At 35.4% G+C, this 20,984-nt stretch overlaps 1 protein-coding gene across 1 annotated transcript; it reads left to right on the top strand.

Moving 5' to 3' along the window:
- Positions 1 to 2,186: 2,186 nt before the first annotated feature.
- Positions 2,187 to 19,982, top strand: mindy4b (MINDY family member 4B). The gene is given in 14 exon segments (XM_048161878.1): positions 2,187 to 3,319; positions 3,407 to 3,434; positions 5,821 to 5,944; positions 6,871 to 7,044; positions 11,505 to 11,624; positions 14,009 to 14,023; positions 14,025 to 14,104; positions 14,348 to 14,513; positions 14,711 to 14,776; positions 15,731 to 15,801; positions 16,154 to 16,226; positions 16,312 to 16,488; positions 18,820 to 19,000; positions 19,124 to 19,982. Coding segments are annotated over 14 exon segments (1,479 nt in total). The 5' UTR covers positions 2,187 to 3,258; the 3' UTR covers positions 19,267 to 19,982.
- The last annotated feature ends 1,002 nt before the right edge of the window (positions 19,983 to 20,984 follow it).

Raw genomic sequence — 20,984 nt, 5'->3', positions numbered from 1 at the left:
GGCCTTTCATATTTCAGCGTTTGCATTTTTTTTTGTTTTTTTTTTTTGATTGTATTTGATATGCATAATTTACTGGTGGACATGTTCCCAGGACATGTTCCCATGTACTTGTACTAAGGCTATAAAACTTGCCAAGTAGAAGAAACTATAGCATTAATGTCTACAAAGTATCAGTAGATGGCACTATATACAAACAGCAAACATGATTTTTAACAGAGTAATTATATATATATATATATATATATATAATTATATATATATACACACACACATACACACACCAGTGGCGTACAGTGGTGTTCTGAAATGAGGAGGCAAACAATGACCTCACTTATTTATTTATTTATTTATTTATTAACTTTTTTTATAAATCAAATGTAAATTCATGTCTGTTACTTTTAACGTTGACAAATTTTCCTTGTTAAATTAACATAACTTTACATTACATCAAAAAAGGAACCATATACAATTCTATTTTGTATTTTTACATTAACAATGTAACTAATGTTCTATTTATTAAAACCAAGTCAATCTCATCAAGTTAGTGTTTTAAGCATTTTTGCATTTATTCCAACATAATAACTAAAGGCAGTAACAATTTAGCCTTCTGTGGTACGCAATATGATATCAATGAGGAGAAAGATTATTTGTGGTGTTCTTTTTTAAAACTGGACACTATAACAATTTCAATAAACTTTTTCATTAATTTTTAATTTATTTATTTTTAAAAGTTCATTTAAAAGTCTCATTTTAAACTAAACTAAAAGCAACACCATACCATAGAGGGTTAAAGAATAGGCTTTATTTTATTTGTGTATTGATTTTCAGCTGTTCTTTTTGATAATCAACTTATTTTGGATCATCAGTCATGCTCGGTAAACACAGACACAAAGATGTATGTTTAATTTCACCAAGCTGATTGCTCACTAAAATCCCCGCAGTCATCATGTTTTCAGGTCTTTTCACGTTTGATTTTGCCATGACATAAAACGGTGATATCTAAGTGGGTGAGCTTACTTTACTTACTTTTTAAAGTAAGTAAAGTAAGTAAAGTATGTAAAGTAGTAAAGTATTTAAAGTAAGTAAAGTATCCCGTTCTTCGTGATCCCATGTTTCAAACTTTAGTTAGTGTGTAATGTTGTTGTTAGAGTATAAATAAAATCTGTAAAATTTTAAAGCTCAAAGTTCAATGCCAAGCGAGATATTTTATTTAACAGAAGTCGCCTACATCGAACGGCCAGTTGGACTACATCCCTCTACTTCCTTCTTTAATGACGTCACTAAAACAGTTTTTTGACTAACCTCCGCCCACAGGAATACGCAAGAGTTGCGTTTGTAGAGTGTGTTTGTCGCCATGTCGCCGAAACGCTGTTATTTTCATCCCGCAGTCCAATCACCGGGTCTGATTCCGGCTCAGATTGATAGGGTAAAATTAAAGACATGTTTACAATAACACTGAGCGCGTGCATCTCCACGTTATGGTAAGAGGCGTGACTTTTCCGGGCAAGATGCGCTAAACTGCTGTCGAATCACAACACAGGAACCGCTGGCACAATCAGAACTCGTTACGTATTTCTGAAGGAGGGACTTCATAGAACAAGGAAGTCATCAGCCCGTTTTTATGACAGTGGAAACAGCGGTATACAGATAAGTAAATTATGTGAAAAATACTGTGTTTTTTTACACACGAAACATGAACACATGTTATATTACACACTATAAACACAATCAAAGCTTCAAAAAACCACGAAAAACAGGACCTTTAATTAGTCTTTCCTTTGACGCCATCATTTTGTTCATTCAGACTGATGATAATAAACATAAACAAGTGGCAGGATTATCACATAAACCAATAATATCCAATCATAACCAATTATATCCAATTATAGCGCGATGGAGGCATTGCCTCCTCTCATGTGACTTTCCCCATTCATTCTCTGTTCCCCCCACTAAACCTTTAGGGGTTCTGTTGATTCTCTATGAGCTCAAGGGAGGCACAAGATACACCCGCTGTAACTTTACCTGAGGGTGTCACTGTTGGACAGTGTTGGACACATTTTGTAATATTTGCGTTTTTATTTTTGTATTATGTATTATTTTCTCATCCTAATTTTTTGAGGAGGCACTGCCTCCCTTGCCTCCTCGGAGGAAATGCCCCTCACACACACACACACACACACACACACACTCTCTCTATCTCTCTCTCTCTCTCTCTGAATATTTGGAAGCTTAAGGAACACCATTTGTGTCAACAAATGTTAACAAATTCTGAGACACATCAAAATTCCTGCTTCATTTCAATCACCTTTGGCATTTTTTAATATTTGAAATCATTTATGACAACTTCTGTTTTATCCTGTAAATTTGAGCTATGCTATGTATTTGATTTATGAAAGTTTTCATGAAACCAATATCATGTTAAATATGGATAATAAATTGAGCAAATAAAAGAGAGAAAAAACAAAAACAAATTAGTGATAATTCATACATTAAATAATTAATAATGTTGATTTATTGATCTATTCCATTGAATCTATTACTTGAATAACCCAGACTTCATTATAGGCCATGCATCATAGCAAGATTTGAGACAACAACAAACTTCTGTAGTGTAATCAGTAATCATAGTTATGATAATTAATATATTATTAACAATAAATAAGTAATAATGAATCAATATATTCACTGCAACTCATTAACCTGTACACCATTTTATAATGATAGGCTACTGTACAGGAAAGTAGGATGTCACGTAATTTTATTTCCGCGTCTCGGCCACGCTCCCACCTATACTGTAACACCTGGTATCCAATTACCACAACCTGTATAGTTCACAAACAAATGTTTAAAACTGCTACTACTAAAGATAGGCTACGGGTTATATGGTTATGGGATATAGTGTGCCCTATCACTCTATTCATGCACAATAACGCGCTCACAAATGACGCGTTCTCGGATTCAAAACCAGATAGACTTAGCGCAACAAACTGTTGCTGACACGCCGGGTTAAATACACGATACTCAAAGAAAAACGCCAGAACGCGTTCTGTCTGCACGCAACCTAAGCAACCGGGAGACTGTGTCACTTATTTATTCTTTTGTTTTGTGTACTACCTGGGGGAGCCCTAGCTGAGACTGTTTCACCTGGAATCCTAATGAACGCGAGTCAGGAAAGTTAGGACTCGAACAAAACGCTGGATGTGATGTGTCCTGTCACCTGCAGATGGACGCTGATGTGGACGCGAGCCAGTGAACTGGATGAAATCCTCCAGCAGATCGCGGAATTGGACAAATGGAGAGAAATATTTAACTCCCGCGGGTAGGGTACGCACGCGCTCTGTGCTGTCTCCTCCTTCTGCTGCCCAGAGACCCTCCATTGTTTACTTAACCTGTTTTTACCTTACAGGTTGGAATTACAACACGGCTATGTTAAAGTAAGTCTTAGATGTTGTTTGTTTTATTTGGATTGCTTAATGTTTTCTGTTTCTAATTACATGTCTACATGCATTCATCTGCGTTCATTATTTGCGGCGTGACTCGCGCATGGCTATTTTGTTTAGCCTATTTCGCTACAAGTGTTGCGTTTCCTACAGCAAGCAAAAAGTTTACAAAATGAAAATCTTGTCCCCTTAAAGGGTTAGTTCACCCCAAAATTAAAATTCTGTCATTAATTACTCACCCTCATGTCGTTCCACACCTGTCAGACCTTCGTTCATCTTCGGAACACAAATTAAGATGTTTTTGATGATAACCACCAATTTCAAGGTCCAGAAAGGTACTAAAGACATCGTTAAAATAGTCGACGTGACCATAGTGCTTCAACCTTAATGTTATGAAGCGACAAGAATATTTTTTTGTGCTCAAAAACAAAACAAAAATAACGATTTTATTCAACAATATCTTGTTTGGTGGTTAAATTGCTGTCTATGGAGGAGTCAAAGCTCTCGATTAATAAAAAAAAAAAATCTTAATTTGTGTTCCGAAGATGAATGAAGGTCTTACGGGTGTTGAACGACATGAGGGTGAGCAATAAATGACAGAATTTTCATTTTTGAGTGAACTAACCCTTTAATGTGGTTCCAAATGGGTAAGACTTTCCCTCTCTGAAACAAAATGCATTAACTGATGCTGGCTGAAGATGTCGAGCCTCAAAAAGAAATATAAAAGTATTTCTTAAAGTATAAGGTTCTCTCAAAAGTCATGTATTATTTTGGTAATGGTAGGCTAATAGAAAACCGTTCAAAGATATGGTTTTTAACCCCTTAATGTTCTCAAAACACTAGCACAAAAACATTATTTATACATTGTTCATGAAAAGTTTTTTCTGAAATGTTTTAGTTTGGATTTTTGTCTAAAATGTTTTAGAAATGTTACTTGTTTCAGAATGTTTAGAGAACATTCAAAAGGAACGTTCTTATAATGCAGTGGCTCTCAAAGTGTGGGGGGTGCACAGGAGATCAACAGGAAGAAAAAAAAAGAAGAAGAAAAAAAATCCCCAGAAAGGCTCTGCCTTTATAAAGCGGCACCAAGCGTCAATTCCACTGAATTTCCAAAGATTTTTTGAAAGGTTTAAAGGGGGACGTGACTAAAAAAGTTTGAGAACCACTGCCATAAAATGGAATGTTCCCTTAAAGGTGCAATATGTAATATTTTTGCAGTAAAATATCCAAAACCCTCTAGGCCAGTGTTATATATTTTGTTCACTTGAGTACTTACAATATCCCAAATGTTTCCAACAATTTGTAAATCGTGAGAAAACTGCAATTTTAACCAAGGCTCTGGGACGTGTGAGGAGTCGCCTGTCAATTGCATCATATCTATCTTACTGCAGTGTGTATCAGTGTCTCACAGCAGCCGCCGAACGAACGGACAGAGTAACGTATAACATAATTTTCAACACACTCAAATGCATCTAATATGATAAACAGAGCTGCGTTACCTCATACTCATGACCGGAATAGCGGAAGCAGCGCCGGCGACTGTGTCATAATAAAAGTTCTGCTGCTCGTGTGTTGCGCAATCGCTCCAGCTCCTCGTTTCAGCTCCCACAACACTCGGTCCTGCTCTGCTTCATACTACAGTAACGTTAATATCACATCCATGAACATGATTTCTTCCCGAGTCCAGTCCCTATTCTTTTGAACCATCCGTTGAGGTAAAGAACACATGTCCCAAGATTCTGCTCTCAAACTTGCCATCATCAAGCTCTGCCTTTGTTCTGAATAGGCTTCTAGCGACCTCTAGCGGACATAATTATTACATACTGCACCTTTAACATTTGCATAACCAAGAAAAAAAGAACATTCAGAAATAACATTTTTATAACTTAATCAGAACGTAGAGAAAATAAAATAATGCATTTTGAAATGGCACAAGTGTAAGGAAATTATGGCATAATTTTAAAAAAAGAATTCCTTTTGAACAGCTGATCAGTAAAAAAACTTGTATTAATACTTGCATTCTGATACATTCTGTTGGTTTTTAATGCAGAAGGCATCTGTGTGAAGATCCCCTAAGACTTGCAATCGGAAATGTAACATGCCTTGCGTCAGTGTCCTTCTCATGTGGTTCAGTCTGATTTTTCCATAATTGATACTGCAGACACTGTGCTCTCGGGTGGCTGCATGTCATTTCTCCCATGACATGCAGTCAGCCAATCAGATGAGTGTATGCATGTGCCTGTGTGGCTGCCATCCTCTCAACAAACTCAGTATCACAGACTGGAGGAGAGCTGTGTGGGTTTGGTACCACATTAACTGGAAGGCATTTTACTGGGCATATTGTTAATGCCATGTGTGAAATCGAATCTACATGCAATAGTACAGAGCATGTAAAGCCCGTCATGACGGATTATCAGGACCTTCTGCAAACCATCAAGAGTTTGCAGCACTCCAGACTGAGCTACATAGAGCTTCTTCAAGAGGAAGTGAAGAGAAGCCAAGACGTGAGTTCAGATTTGCTGATGGCTCGTTCATCACAAATCTGGTATCATCATATTCCTAACATTAGTAACTTTGTGCTTTTGGGATTTCTGATGAAATTGAAGTTTACTTTGAAGAGCTGTACTCACAGTTCAGGAAGAGGCAGAGAATAGAAAGAGAAAATAAAAATATACACTACTGGTCAAAGGTTTGGAATAATTAAGATTTTTTTTTTTTTTTGAAAGAAGTCTCTCGAAGGTACACTGTAAAAATGCATATTTTGACTTTTTGTTATTTTATAGGCAGTGGCTATTTGATGCTAATTTGATGCTACACTAGGTGAAAATAGCGATTATATTCTATTTACACCATATAAAAGTATCAGTTCTTTGCAATAAGAGTAAAGATGCTATCTATACTTTATACTATTTGCACCTTAGCATTTTTTGTACATTAACAGGATGCAATAATATCAAAGTGTAAATGATTATATTTATTAAAATTATTAAATGGATGCTGCCTTATTGGGAGAATAAAAACCCTCCCTACACCTTCTCCTAACCCTACCCAGTAAACACTTTTAATATTATTTAAACACTTGTTCACAGTTTATTTCCACTTTTAGGACATTATTTTCATTTTTATTGAAAATACTGTAACAGCATCAATTCGAGCCAGGTCTGCGAGTCTTACTCACTATTGCTGCGCCACTGAAGATATTGAATTCCATGCATCTTTTTTAAACCTTGAGTGGCCCAACCAGATATTGGTGGGCGGAGCTAGTGTAAATAGTGCTTGCAACAAGGGATGCTATTTGCACTTAGTGTGTATAGACACTCCATATTTGGCATTATATTTTTGTAATCATGTTTCTTCACTTTTAGACTTTTCTTGTTTCTGCTAAGCACAATGTTATGCTAAATGTTTACACTCTTTATCACTTGTATAGAGACCTAGTGAGAAGATCAAAGCTGATGAGGACAGTGACGACTCTAGACCTGCCACCTCGGCCCACCACGTCAGTGCCTCAAACAAACAGTTCACAGTGCCATACTCCATACCTCAAACCCTTGCAGTATCTCCAAGTCTGGGTGGGCAACCAGTGTCACCAGAGCTGGCGGTGGTGAGTTGTGGAACATGACCCTGTCACTTGACCCTCGCTCTCTTGCCTCCCATGTGTCTCACAACAGACTTGTGCTGTGTGTGTATTTGTGTGTGCACAGAAGATAAAAGACAGGATATAGACTCATCACTTATTTATTAGGACTTTAAGCAATAGATCCGGTTGTGGGCATTTTAGAATAAACATTCGCAACTGGTCTAAAGTTTGGAGTAATTCAGATTTTTTAATGTTTTTGAAAGAAAGAAGTGTCTTATGCTAATCAAATCATCATATTAGAAAAATTTCTGAAGGATCATATGACACTGAAGTCTGGAGTAATGATGCTGAAAATTCAGCTTTGATCACAGGAATAAATTATATTTTAAGACATACTGAAATAGAAAATGTCTTAAATTGTAAAAATATTTCACAATATTACTGTTTTTACCATAGTAAATGCACCCTATTTGGCACAAGACACTTCTTTTAAAATTTTTTTAAAAAATCTTTATTGTTCCAAATGTTTGACCGGTAGTGTAAAGTGATAATAACTACTGCTAATTCCTCTTTTGTAGACTTATAACATGGTTGAAACTTGGGGGTGGGCTTTTTTTGAATATGGGCAGTAAGTACACTAAATAGCTTTAAATATATTAAATATTATTAGCACATTTTCTTCTTCTTCAAAAAAAAAAAATAAAAAAAAAAAAAATATATATATATATATATATATATATATATATATATATATATATATATATATATTTTTTTTTTTATTATTTTTTTTTTATTTTTAATTTATTATAATTATTACAATATTTTTAAAAAAGAATGATTTTAATTATAAGATATTTAAATGAAATAATAATATTACAAAAGGCATTTCAATGGCGTTAGCTGAATCTGGGTCCATTAGTTCCCAATCAAATTTGGAACTGAATATATGATTTTAATGTTTGTTTTTAAGGGTTTAAATAGCTTTGCTCCCAGTTATATTACTGAACTTCTTCAGAAACATACGTCCTCTAGACCGTTAAGATCTTCACAGAGTTTTCAGTTAAAGGTGCAATAAGTGTTTTCTGAGAAACACTGTTGATATTTGAAATCAATCCAAACAAACACTCAAAACTGTCTTGTTACTATATGCTAACATTACAACAACAGCATATCTTGGTTCTTTGAAACATAGCAAAACCAATGTTACTCATGTATGAAGCAAAAACAAAGCAACCTTGGCATCTGTTTTCAGGCCTTCCCGCTTGGTTCTCTCCTAGAGTTGTCAAAAGTACTGACTTCGGTACCTAGTCGGTACTGAAATTTTAAAAATAGGACACTTTGAGCGCTGTTGAGTGGATTCGTAAACACCTCTGATGGCCATTGTGTTCATGGCTCACTGATATGTTTGTAATTGCTTCAAGATCAACGCTGTAAAAACATTGTAAATAGTCATCAATGAAGCTCTTCACCAAGCGCTTACACAGATACACACGGGACGTTTGAAACCAGGCATCTATCGCGGACCAGTAGACGCTAGATAGATGCCTGCTTTCAAACGCTCCCACTCCAGCTTTCAAAATGCTTTCAAATTCAAACAATCACAATCACAGACATATCCGATGAGCGCGTGAACACAATGGCCAATCAGAGGTGTTTACGAATCTGCTCAACAGCGCTCAAAGTGTCATATTTTTAAAATTTCATTACTGATAGGTACCGAAGTCGGTACTTTTGACAACTCTAGTCTCTCTTGAAAGCTTTTCTAATATTAGCGCAGGTCCTAAAGCTCTTGCCTGATCATAATCCTTCTTTTTCCATTGATGTTCTTCTGACATTTCTCTTTTGTAATGTCTCTCAGCCATCTCTCTTTCTACATTCTTTCCTCAAATCTCCCACTTGCTCACTCTCTCTCCTTGCCATCACGAGTGTTTTGGTGCTCAGTCTGATCCACTTTCAACAGTGTTTCTCAGAAATTGCGGAGTACGTTCGTACTCCAAAAAAAAGTAGCACGTTCAACTATTCCTAAGTCTTGTCTAAAATGGAAAGGAGACAGGGCCTTTTCTGTTACAGCTCCTTGCCTTTGGAAAAGTTTATCTCACTATATTAGTTCCTGTACCACTCTTGATACTTTTAAATCTCACCTAAAGACTTTTTTTTTTTACTTGCATTTGACTGTGTTTAATTTGTGTAATTAATGTATGTATTTGTTTTGTACTTGGACTGAAGGTGTATGAATTGTTAGGTCCATGGTCCAGTTGCATAAACGTCTAGGGTTATGTATGTAACTGTGATTCCCTGAAAAGAGAACAAGATGCTGCATCAGCTGCGCAATGATGACGTGCCCTTACGGAATCCAGTGTCTGAGGCACGTCATTCAATGGCCGATGTGGTGAGATGGTGTTGCAAGGTGTGCCCAGTGTATAAGAAGGGTGCCTGAGAGCACGTCATCAAATTTGTATTTGCTGAGGCCATGTTCAAACTGTCCAAATCCGATTATTTGTGTATCCGATTGGAATCTGATCTAAAATGATTGACATCCACACTGTGTATCGGAACTGTTCAGATACGATTTGTGTGTCCATGCCTGCTTTTTCGTTTTCTGGAATATCTGCAATGTCATTACATTGGTAGGTATACACCAAACACAACAACAACAATAACCTGCAACATGGAGGGTTTGCAATACAGATGTTATCTTATTTACAACATGACAATGTGTAGCCGCTGCACTGGACTACTACGTCTTCTGAGGCAGTGGCAGAACCGTAGGAGGCTGGTATGAGTGGCTTTATTTCACATTGTTGTCTCCATCAGTTTCAAAACATGTCTCCGTTATATTGTCATTTTCTGCTCGTCCGGCACTTTCAACAACACAGCTTTGTTTTTGCAGTGGCTTTCAGCATGTTCCCTATAACAGCTTCTGACATTTATGTTTTATGTGGCATGAGAAAGTCACATAAACCATGCAAAATCTGATCAGAGCAGTCAGACTGAAATGGATTTCCAGAATGCGATTTGAATAGGATTTCAAACCACATATGAATACAGCTCAAAACGGATTTGTAAAAACTGCACATCATGTGGGTTTTTTTTGCCTTTCACACTTGCTAAATCTGATCGGATTTCAATCAGATATGCACAAAAATGTGATTTGGACTGATGGTCTGAACATAGCCTGAAGGAAGACGCGCAGGCATGCTCGAAACATGTCCAAACATGTCCAAACCTGAAAGAGGTGACCAAGAAGAGAGTATAACAACTTATATTCAGTCATCTCAAACATCTGTCCAGCACTACTTCTAAAGTATTTTATGAGGGAGCCGAACAGCAGGCTTCTCAGGCTATAGTAAAGCAAGCTCACCTTACTTCTCAGGGTGAGGAGTGGGCCCAACCTCAGTTTAGACCGCCCCCATCCTAAATAATAGACACAAGTGCCAGGCTCAACCTGATGCCAGCCACCCCCTATTTTTATTCCCCTCTAAAAACAACCTCTTGTACCCCATCAGGGGGGATATTGCAAGAAAGGAAGAAGAAAAAGAATGAAAAAGGGGGCGAGGGCTTAGGCAGTGGACCCGCTCAATTACTTTCTAATTTCTCCTCTTCCCCAGATCTGTGTGTGTGGCTTCTCTAATACAGTTTCGCTTTGCTTCCAGTTCCTCAAAAGGAGAGCTAGCTTTAGCCACACTCGCCTTAGCCCTTCTCCCCAGGAACTCGTTCCTGGAAAGTGCATAGACGATTTAGGAGGGGCCTGAACTTGGCGAGGGATATACTTCCCAAAGGCAGCCGACTGCGACTCGCCTCTCTAAACTTGTCCACCACCATCTCAACGGCAGTGCCAAACAGTCCCGAGGGCGAGACAGGGGCTTCAAGGAGGACAGATTTATCTGACTCCTTGATCCCTGACAAATTAAACCACAGATGCCTCTCTGTTGCCACCATGGACTAGCCAATAGAGCGGGCCACCTGCTTAGTGGCACAGGGAGCTCTACCCACCAACCTCGATGTCATCTGACATAGTTAATTTAATGGACAAAAACACTTACGGTGGCTGTGGCTTTGCCTTTTCCGGCGGTCCATCAAACCGTAATCAATGGTTTTGAAAATACCCGTGCTCGCGTGGACAGGGCCTCAGACACCGGGTTCCGCGAGGGCATGTCCCCATAGCGTCTGAAGCTGACGCAGTGTAGAAGTTCCCTCAAAAGGGAACATAGCCATTACATAAGACTGTTTTAAGAACTAGTCTGAACAACTAGCAGTTAGTAAGAGAAAATCAGTCTTCCATTTTGGTATCAAATTAGACCAATCTATGTTTTTATGTAACTGACTTAAAAAAGCTATTAACAGTCTTAATTAAAATGACTAACTTGTAAGACTAGTCTAAACAGTTTATGCAAAGCACTTTGACCAACATGTGCAAAAAAATGTGATTGATTTTTATCATTCTTATTATTTTGACATTTCATTTTGCTTTATCACTCACACAGAGTTTAAGAAAAATTTTATTTGGGAACACCTTCCATATATTCAACTACGAGTGGAAGAAATCATTCTTCAAATTTCGTGAGCCTTTCTCTGATTTGGCATATGCTCTGGAGACTGAGAGGGTGAGTATGAGACTGAACTTTAAACTTTGAGCTTGTTGTCATAGTTTTTGCTATAAACCATTGAAAACTGGTAGGATATTGTTTTAAAACATTCAGATTTTAAAATTCATATTAAATTACTTGATGAAGACACACACGTGCACCTTTCCTATTAAATGTGTTAGTGAGGGGAACGTCAATACCTAGAAAAATTGTCAAATGAAAAAAAACATCATGAAACAAAATTGGACTACTACTTATGATGAGAATGGTAAAAGGAATGTTTTATGATAATTTTGCAATGACATACGGAAGTCCCGCAGTTGACATTTGGAAGAAAAGATAGATATTGTCTACACAAATTAAGAATTCATTTCCACACATATTTAATTCATGGCCACATTTCATTAATTTGTTCGCTCTTTTTAGTCAAATCATGGCCACATTGTAGTAAATTGTTTCCTCATTTTTAATTTAGTCAAATCATGACCAATCATGACATGTATGGGGCTCCGTACTAAAAACATTATGCATAATATTTATTATAATTTGTTAAAAGAACAGGTATCAGTGTGCAATGTACTTCTGGTTAACATTGTGAAAAAGAAGTACACATACTTATTATGGAAATAATATACTTCAAAAGAATATATATTTAAGTGTGAACTGAATGTAATGTTTTCATACACTTAATTGCATGTTATTTACAAATAAATTAAAATATATTCTAGTTTAAATGTTTGAACATAAGAGCGATCAAAACTTCACAAAATACCTGCTAATACTGGAAATGGAAAAATACTTCTAGTAAAGCACAAACCTGAGACATTTGATGATCACTTATGTATGATCAGGTTAATAAAGTTACTTCCCCTTTGCCAGAACTGCGGGTTATATAAGAGAAGAAGGGTTGTGTTACAAGCTTTAGTAGATCACTTCTTTTCACGATGAAGCCATGACTCAGTATGTTTCTGATTGATTACCCCGACACCATTGTCTGAATATTGCAGCACTGCCCGCCACCTCATTATTGCATAATGAGCTTGAAATGTTGCCACTTTCTTAACCACAGATCATTGGTACGCTAAGTAAATATGCTTCCCGTTATCCTCAGGCGCATGTCGTTCATTAGCAGATTACACATGGGCATTAGGATACTACAAGAAAGTGCAATTATATTAAGAGCACTCCAGCAACAATTCAAGATGAACTTTTTTTTTTGCTATAAACCATTGAAAACTGGTAGGATATTGTTTTAAAACATTCAGATTTTAAAATTCATATTAAATTACTTGATGAAGACACAAATGTGCACCTTTCTCATTAAATGTGTTGGTGAGGGGAAAGTGAATACCTAGAAAAATTGTCAAATGAAAAAACATCATGAAACAAAATTGGACTACTACTTATGATGAGAATGGTAAAAGAAATGTTTTATGATAATTTTGCAATTATCATAAAACATAACAGGGAAGCATATTTACTTAGCGTACCAATGATCTGTGGTTAAGAAAGTGGCAACATTTCAAGCTCATTATGCAAGTAATGTGGTGGCGGGCAGTGCTGCAATATTCAGACAATGGTGATAACAATTCAAGATGAAACTTTCTGCACTAAACCATGACAAAATTGAATGTGAAAACCGTCTCATGAAATGGTTCATAAACTGAACACTTACTGACTCTGACAAAGGCTTTTTGCCGAAACGTTGGATAAGAAAGTATTTGCAAGTGAGTGTGTGGTCAGATCTCATTCATACACTTAGTGTTGCATACCATTAAAACTGTTATTGAAAAGTCTCTTATGCTCACCAAGTATGCATTTACTTGATTAAAAAAAAAAAAAAAAAAAAAAAAAAAGTGAAATAGTATTACATTTGAACTCTTTTCTATTGTAATATATTTTAAAGTATACTTTATTCCTGTGATCAAAGCTGCATTTTCAGCATCATTACTCCAGTCTTCTGGGTCACATGATCCTTCAGAAATCATTCTAATATGATGATTTGCTATGAAAGAAAAATGTCTTATCACTGTTGAAACCAGTTTTTGCTGCTTATTTTTTTTATATTTTTTTTTTGTGGAAACCATGATACATATTTCCAGGATTCTTTGATGAAGAGAAAGTTCAAAAGAACAATTTATTTGCAAGCAGAAATCTTTTGGAATAAATGTCTTTGTCACTTTTGATTGAATTAATGTATCCTTATTATTAATATACAATAATGATTAAAAGTATTCTTTTATTATTATTATTATTATTATTATTATTATTTTAAAGTGATAAAGTGATAGCTCTACTAAAATTGAAAATTCTGTGGTTTAGTCACTCAAGGTGCACAGTTTTAAATACAGTTTTTGGATGAATTATATTCTCATTTGTTTTCTCTGGCTGTTCTCTTGCAGGGAGGAGCCAAGTGCTATTCAGATGGTGGTTCAGGCTCATATTATTAAGTACTTGCTCTTCAACCGGCCAGTGAACTCAGCGTGCACAATGCAAAGGTTTCTTGTTGTCAAGTTTGTATCTTTTTGTGTGGAATATAATTATGGCAGAAGGGAAGACTGAATAACTTACATTGAATAACTTACATTTTGATGTGTTCCCATCATTACTCTCTGATAAACTTTCTTTCTTTCTTTCTTTCTTTCTTTCTTTCTTTCTTTCTTTCTTTCTTTCTTTCTTTCTTTCTTTCTTTCTTTCTTTCTTTCTTTCTTTCTTTCTTTCTTTCTTTCTTTCTTTCTCAGTATGGTGGAGGTTGGGGAGAAGGAGCAGAGGAGGGCGCTGGCAGCCGCTCTAGCTGACATCTTGTGGACAGCTGGTGAGGAGCAGACAGCTACTATCTCCTTGGTCACATCAGAGCGCTGTTTCACCCCCCACCTTGACTACAAACTGGACAGCTTCACAGAAAGGGTACGTGCAGATAACGTGCAACCAGCAGCTAAATAAATATGCAGTGTTGGGGGTAACGCAATTAGAAGTAACATGAGTTAAACCTCTCCTGTCCGTATGTTGAGAGAAATCATGAGTGAAAAAGTAACTTTCCCCAACACTGTAAATATGTTGTAATTGTTTAATTCCTTTTTTTTTTTATTATTATTATTCCACAGTTGCAGCTTTTCACCTTTAAAAAGAAAGATGATGTTAGATCTTTTATATGTGAGCACATCCAATGTGTGGGTAAACAAATCATTTATTTATTTATTTATGAAATACTGTTTAATCTATGCTTTATATTATATTATTCAATGTTAAAATTATAATATCGAAGTCCTTGATAAATCTATCTTAAAGGTGCCCTAGAATGCTTTTTCACAAGATGTAATATAAGTCTAAGGTGTCCACTGAATGTGTCTGTGAAGTTTCAGCTCAAAATACCCCATAGATTTTCTTAAGTTTTCTTAAGTTTTTTTAACTGCCTATTTTGGGGCATCATTAAATATGCGCCGATTCAGGCTGCTGCCCCTTTAAATCCTCGCGCTCCCCGCCCCCGAGCTCACGACTCTAATACATTGCATAAACAAAGTTCACACAGCTAATATAACCCTCAAAATGGATCTTTACAAAATGTTTGTCATGCATGCATGCATCGGGTCATGTAAGTACAGTATTTATTTGGATGTTTACATTTGATTCTGAATGATTTTGATAGTGCTCCGTGGCTAACGGCTAATGCTACACTGTTGGAGAGATTTATAAAGAATGAAGTTGTGTTTATGCATTATACAGACTGCAAGTGTTTAATAATGAAAATAGCGACGGCTCTTGTCTCTGTGAATACAGTAATAACCGATGGTAACCTTAACCACATTTAACAGTACATTAGCAACATGCTAACGAAACATTTAGAAAGACAATTTACAAATATCACTAAAAATATCAATGTTGAGATTCGCCAATGTTGTTAATGTTGAGATTCGCCTGTTCTTCGGAGGTCTTTTAAACAAATCAAATTTACATAAGGAGGAGGAAACAATGGTGTTTGAGACTCACTGTATGTCATTTCCATGTACTGAACTCTATGCCAAGGTAAATTCAATTTTCAATTCTATGGCACCTTTAAAAAATACTCTGACTGCATCAAACCTGTCTTTATGTTGTATTAACAACTTTAACCTGAATGTTTGTAGTTTAAGGAAGAAGGAAGCCATGGAATCATACTTTTTCTGTACAGCCTTATCTTCTCCAGGACTATTGACAGGTATGTCCACAGAAATACACAACCATCCAAAAGAATGAAAACAATTATTTATATTCAGCAAGAAAGCATTAAAATAAGACATTTCACAATATCACAATTTTCACTGTATTTTTGATCAAATAAATGTAGCCTTGGTCAGCATAACAGACTTCTCTGAAAAACATTAAAATATCTGACCAACGCCTAATTTTTGAATGGTAGTGTATTTAGAAAATATTTTAAGGATTATTAATACTATATTGCCCTCGCAGATACAACATACATCTCCAGTGTTAGAGAAATACCTCAAGATTTTACCTCAAAATTTAATGAAATGAAATGAATGAATGAAGTATAGACTCTGAATTTGTAGGATACGAGCAGACTTCGATTGTACCACCACTCATCTTTTGCATTTGAGCTTGGGGAACTTTGTTTGTCGACAGGTACGGTTGTTTTTATTTTAGAGTCTTTTGTCCCTGTGACTTGTTAGTGGCTATAATTGTTTCATATTGTCTCTCTATTCATTAGGCTTTATTAAACCTGCTGTTGACCGGCCGTGCTACCCCTCATGTCTTCAACGGTACATCATTTAACGATGAGAAAGACAAACCGCTCGCCCACCCGCTCCATGGTGTTCTGACTCGCAGTCATGTCGGGTATCTGCTCTGGAACAGAGAACAAGTCAAGCGTGCACAGCTCCCCCTGGTACAGTACCCATTCTATGTGTTTTCTGAGGGTTTTATCATCTTTCCCATGTACAGAAAAAGGAAGAATTGGGTGAAATCGTATTTCTTCTCTGTCGGAACAGTCTGGGATTTTGTCCCGTCATCTTCGACACATGATCTTACTTTCTCTGTAAACTTTACAGTAGGTTAACTGTAGGTGACCTAAGAGTAAATGCTGAAAATGACAAAATACTTGAGCCACATTGATCAAACCCTTTTCTAGGCACTTTTCAAAAACAAGGGCAGTTCTCTGAGGAATGTACGGTACAGAATGGAACCACTGAAGTTGACATTCTTGAGTACACAATCGATCATTTGAGGCACCTTGAAATGGATTGCTTGTAGTTCTTCAAACTTTAGAATACTTTTATAAAGAAGAACTTATTATGGAAATTTAGTGCTTTGACCTATTAAAGTAGACATCCACATTTGTAATTATACTTAAGTAGGACTTAAAGTCAAAATTCACCCAAAAAGAAAAATTTGCTGTTAATTTACTCACACTCAGGCTTTTTTCTTCAGTAGAACAAATTTGTAGCTGACAAATGTCTAAAGCTGTTTAAAAGTACCGGTCATCACAATGTCTGATGATTTCGATGTAACACTAGACAATGTGGAATTGTTTTTTTCACTACCATACTTGTTTGAACCAGAATACTATGATTAAGAACTGAGAGAGATGGAGGAAGCGTGTCATCAAGCCTCAGTTTGATAGATCAAATATATATAGTGACGGCACCCATTGACTTCCATTATATGAACCACAGAGTACCACCGTTTCAGCTAAAACTCTTCTTTACTGTTCTGCTGAAGAAAAAAAAAAAAAAAAAAAAAAAAAGGTCACCTATATCTTGGATGGCCTGAAGTTTGAGTAGATTAACAGCAAATTTTCATTTTTGTGGGAGCTATCCCTTTAAGTACATCTTTACGTCATTTCATAATTCTGTTGTCTTTGAAATATGTTTAAAGTATACTGCTGAATGATACTGACAAGCATTTAAGGTAAATTAAAATATATTTATTACCAGATACATGTAATAATGTTTTTTTATCCTACATTTAAGTATTTGTAATTAAACATTTGTAAGGATGAACTATAATAAAGTACTTTACATGTGCTTTAATATGTTCGTCAATGCCTCAAAATAAGTGTACATTACAGCATGACAAAGATTAATTTGATTAAACGATACAATGACTCTAAAACTGTCATGTGGTGTAACCATCAAGTAAACTTAAAATTTTTTTTTTTTTACTCCTTGAATATATGTGAGTGAACACATATTAAACATTTGCAAATATGAATTTTTGCACAAGGAATATTGGAGTCTGACAACAGCCGGTATGCTCCACACAGAGATCTGATCTCACAATCATCAAGTCTGTCTGGGATTACATGAAGAAACAGAAAAAACTGAGACTGACTAAATCCAGAAGAACCTAAATCCAGAATAAAATGTAATTCTTGTGTATTCTTGTGTTGGCAAAGCTGAATTTTCAGTCTTCGGTGTCACACGATCCTTCAGAAATCTTGTTGCTCAAGAAACATTTATTATTATTATCAATGTTGAAAACAGTTGTGTACTTTTTTTTTTTCAGGATTCCTTGATGAATCGAAAATTTAAAAGAACAGCATTTATCTGAAATAAAAAGCTTTTGTAACATTATACACTACCGTTCAAAAGTTTGGGGTCAGTAAGAATTTGCAATTTTAAATTAATACTTTTATTCAGCAAGGTTGCATTAAATCAATCAAAAGTGACAGTAAAGACATTTATAATGTTACAAAAGATTAGATTTCAAATAAACGGCATTCTTTTGAACTTTCTATTCATCAAAAAAAAAGAAAAAAACATTGTACACAAATATTTTGAACAATTGTACACAATAAATGTTTCTTTCTGCATCAAATCATCATATTAGAATGATTTCTGAAGGATCATGTGACACTGAAGACTGGAGTAATGATGCTGAAAATTCAGCTTTGCCAACACAAAAATAAATTACATTTTAAAATATATTCAAATACAAAACAGTTCTTTTAAATTGTAATAATATTTCACAATATTACTGTTTTTACTGTATTTTTAATTAAATAAATGCAGCCTTGGTAAGCAGACAAAACTTCTTTTAAAAACATTAAAAATCTTACTGTTTCCAAACTTTTGACTGGTAATTTATATATATGTTTGTATTACTGTATTAAGTAATGTTAACATAGAACCGTAATGTAAAGTGTTACCTAAATAAATAACTATATCTGTTATAATTTAAAAAATATTCATGTTGTAATGATCCCTTTTTTCCTAAGGTGGGCAGCATGCTGAAAACCCCCAAACTGCCTATCTGGGTGTGCAACATCAATGGCACTTACAGTGTTTTGTTCAGCCCAAACCGTTCGCTGCTCTCTGACTGGAAAATGGAGCATCTTTTCCAGCTTTACTTCTACAATGGTCAACCGACTCAGCTCAACACAACAGTGCTCACCATAGGTACAGGCATTAGCTAATCCCATATCTCTTACTCACTGATGCTGCTTGCCTGTTATAATTGTGTGAATCAATAATTGTGTGAAAAATTTCTATTATATATATATTTGCTCTTTTGTATTTCAGATACACACTCCCATCACTGGGAGGCTGAAAATAATGACATTCAGGGAGACCTAGAGAAAAAGTTTCCATCTGTAGAGATGACCATTAGGACCAAGTGGGAGGGTGCTGTTATTGACTGGAATGGGACAGTGCCTTTTTTCTGAAGAGGTTTGAACCAGGGGTGCCTGATATCTAGCACACCTCTCCTGGCCTGCAATAAAAGCATATTATATAGGCTGATATAGGTTTTAATTCTGACTTGATTTTAACTTTTAATTTTGGCTTGTGAATATTAATAACATGATATACATTCTGCCCATTTGACCATCTCAACATATGAACATTTAACAAAAGTGAAAACCAAAAATATGTAACATCTTTTGATTGTCAGAAATATATTTAAATCTGGTTTACAGACATAGATGTCTTCCTCTTTTCTGGTGTTTATAGTTTATATGATCTAGCTTCCATACTGTTTATGTACTTCCATTTGGATCTGATATGGGTTGCTAGTATCAAGTCTCAAGACTTAATCGCTGGCCTCAAGTCAAGTGTCAAGTAATGATGGAAACGGCTGATGTCTCAAGTTACAGGGTTTAATCAGTTTAAGTCAAGATCTTAATTCAAAGCCTTGCAGTCTTTGATTTCTATCTGGTTTATTTTATTTTTATTTATTTAAATACTGCTGTAGGCCAGTATTGATTAAATTAAAGCGACATTTTACAATATGGTTCAGTTATTTAACATTGACCTAGGTTATTTGATGCATCATTTTTTTTTTTTTTTTTTTTACAGAATTTATCAGTGTTAATTTACAAATATATTATTATTCATTCTTAAAGGATTAGTTCACTTTAAAATGAAAATTATCCCAAAATTGACTCACCCTCAAGCTGTGTATATGACTTTCTTCTTTCTGATGAACACAATCGGAGCTATATTAATAAATATTCTAATGCGTCCCAGCTTTATAATGGCAGTGAATGGGGACAATGACTTTGAGGCTCAAGAAAGTGCATCCATCCATCATAAACGTACTCCACATGGCTCCAGGGGGTTATCATCATAATGGATGGATGCACTTTCTAGAGAGCTTCAAACTCGTTGCCCCCGTTCACTGCCATTATAAAGCTGGGACGCGTTAGAATATTTATTAATATAGCTCCGATTGTGTTCATTAGAAAGAAAGAAGTCATATACACCTAGAATGGCTTGAGGGTGAGTAAAGCTTGAAGTAATTTTCATTTTAAAGTGAACTAATCCTTTAATTCACGTTTGCTCATAATTAACTAATTAACGTGAAGTGTTAAATATATAGTATATGTAGAAATTAACATTAACCAAGATTAATAAATGCTGTAAAATTATTGTTAATAGTTATTTCATACTTTTTATTTACAACTAATGTTAACATAGAATGGTTATGTAAAGTGTTACCTAAATAAATAACTATATCTAATAAAATACAACTAACGTTTTTGCTTGTACATAGACTGGACATATGACTGTGACATTTGGTTTGTTTGTGAGAATGGGAAAACAAATAATGGTAGTGAAAGTTATTTTAGTTTTAAAAATCAGCTTAGGTAACTCAATGATTGATAGACTATAGGGTGAGGGAAGATTGGTTCCCACTTTATATAAGCTGTCTTTAACTACTATGTACTAACATTTAAATTAATCATTTGATTCAATGCACTTATTGTGCACATACATGTTTTTACATTGCACTTATAAATGTAATTACATGCAGTGTCCCACCTATCCCACCTCAACAATACAATATAAACACAATACGTACACTGTGCTTATTTTTTGATGCAAGAAATTGCTTGTACTATAGAGCTGCAATATTAAGAGCTTGCAAGTAGCAGTATTTTAT

The sequence above is a fragment of the Megalobrama amblycephala genome, linkage group LG16 (assembly GCF_018812025.1).
Source record: "Megalobrama amblycephala isolate DHTTF-2021 linkage group LG16, ASM1881202v1, whole genome shotgun sequence".
Taxonomy (NCBI): Eukaryota; Metazoa; Chordata; class Actinopteri; order Cypriniformes; family Xenocyprididae; genus Megalobrama; species Megalobrama amblycephala.
Note: the sequence above shows the minus strand (reverse complement) of the source record. Positions and strands in the feature narration are given on the sequence as shown.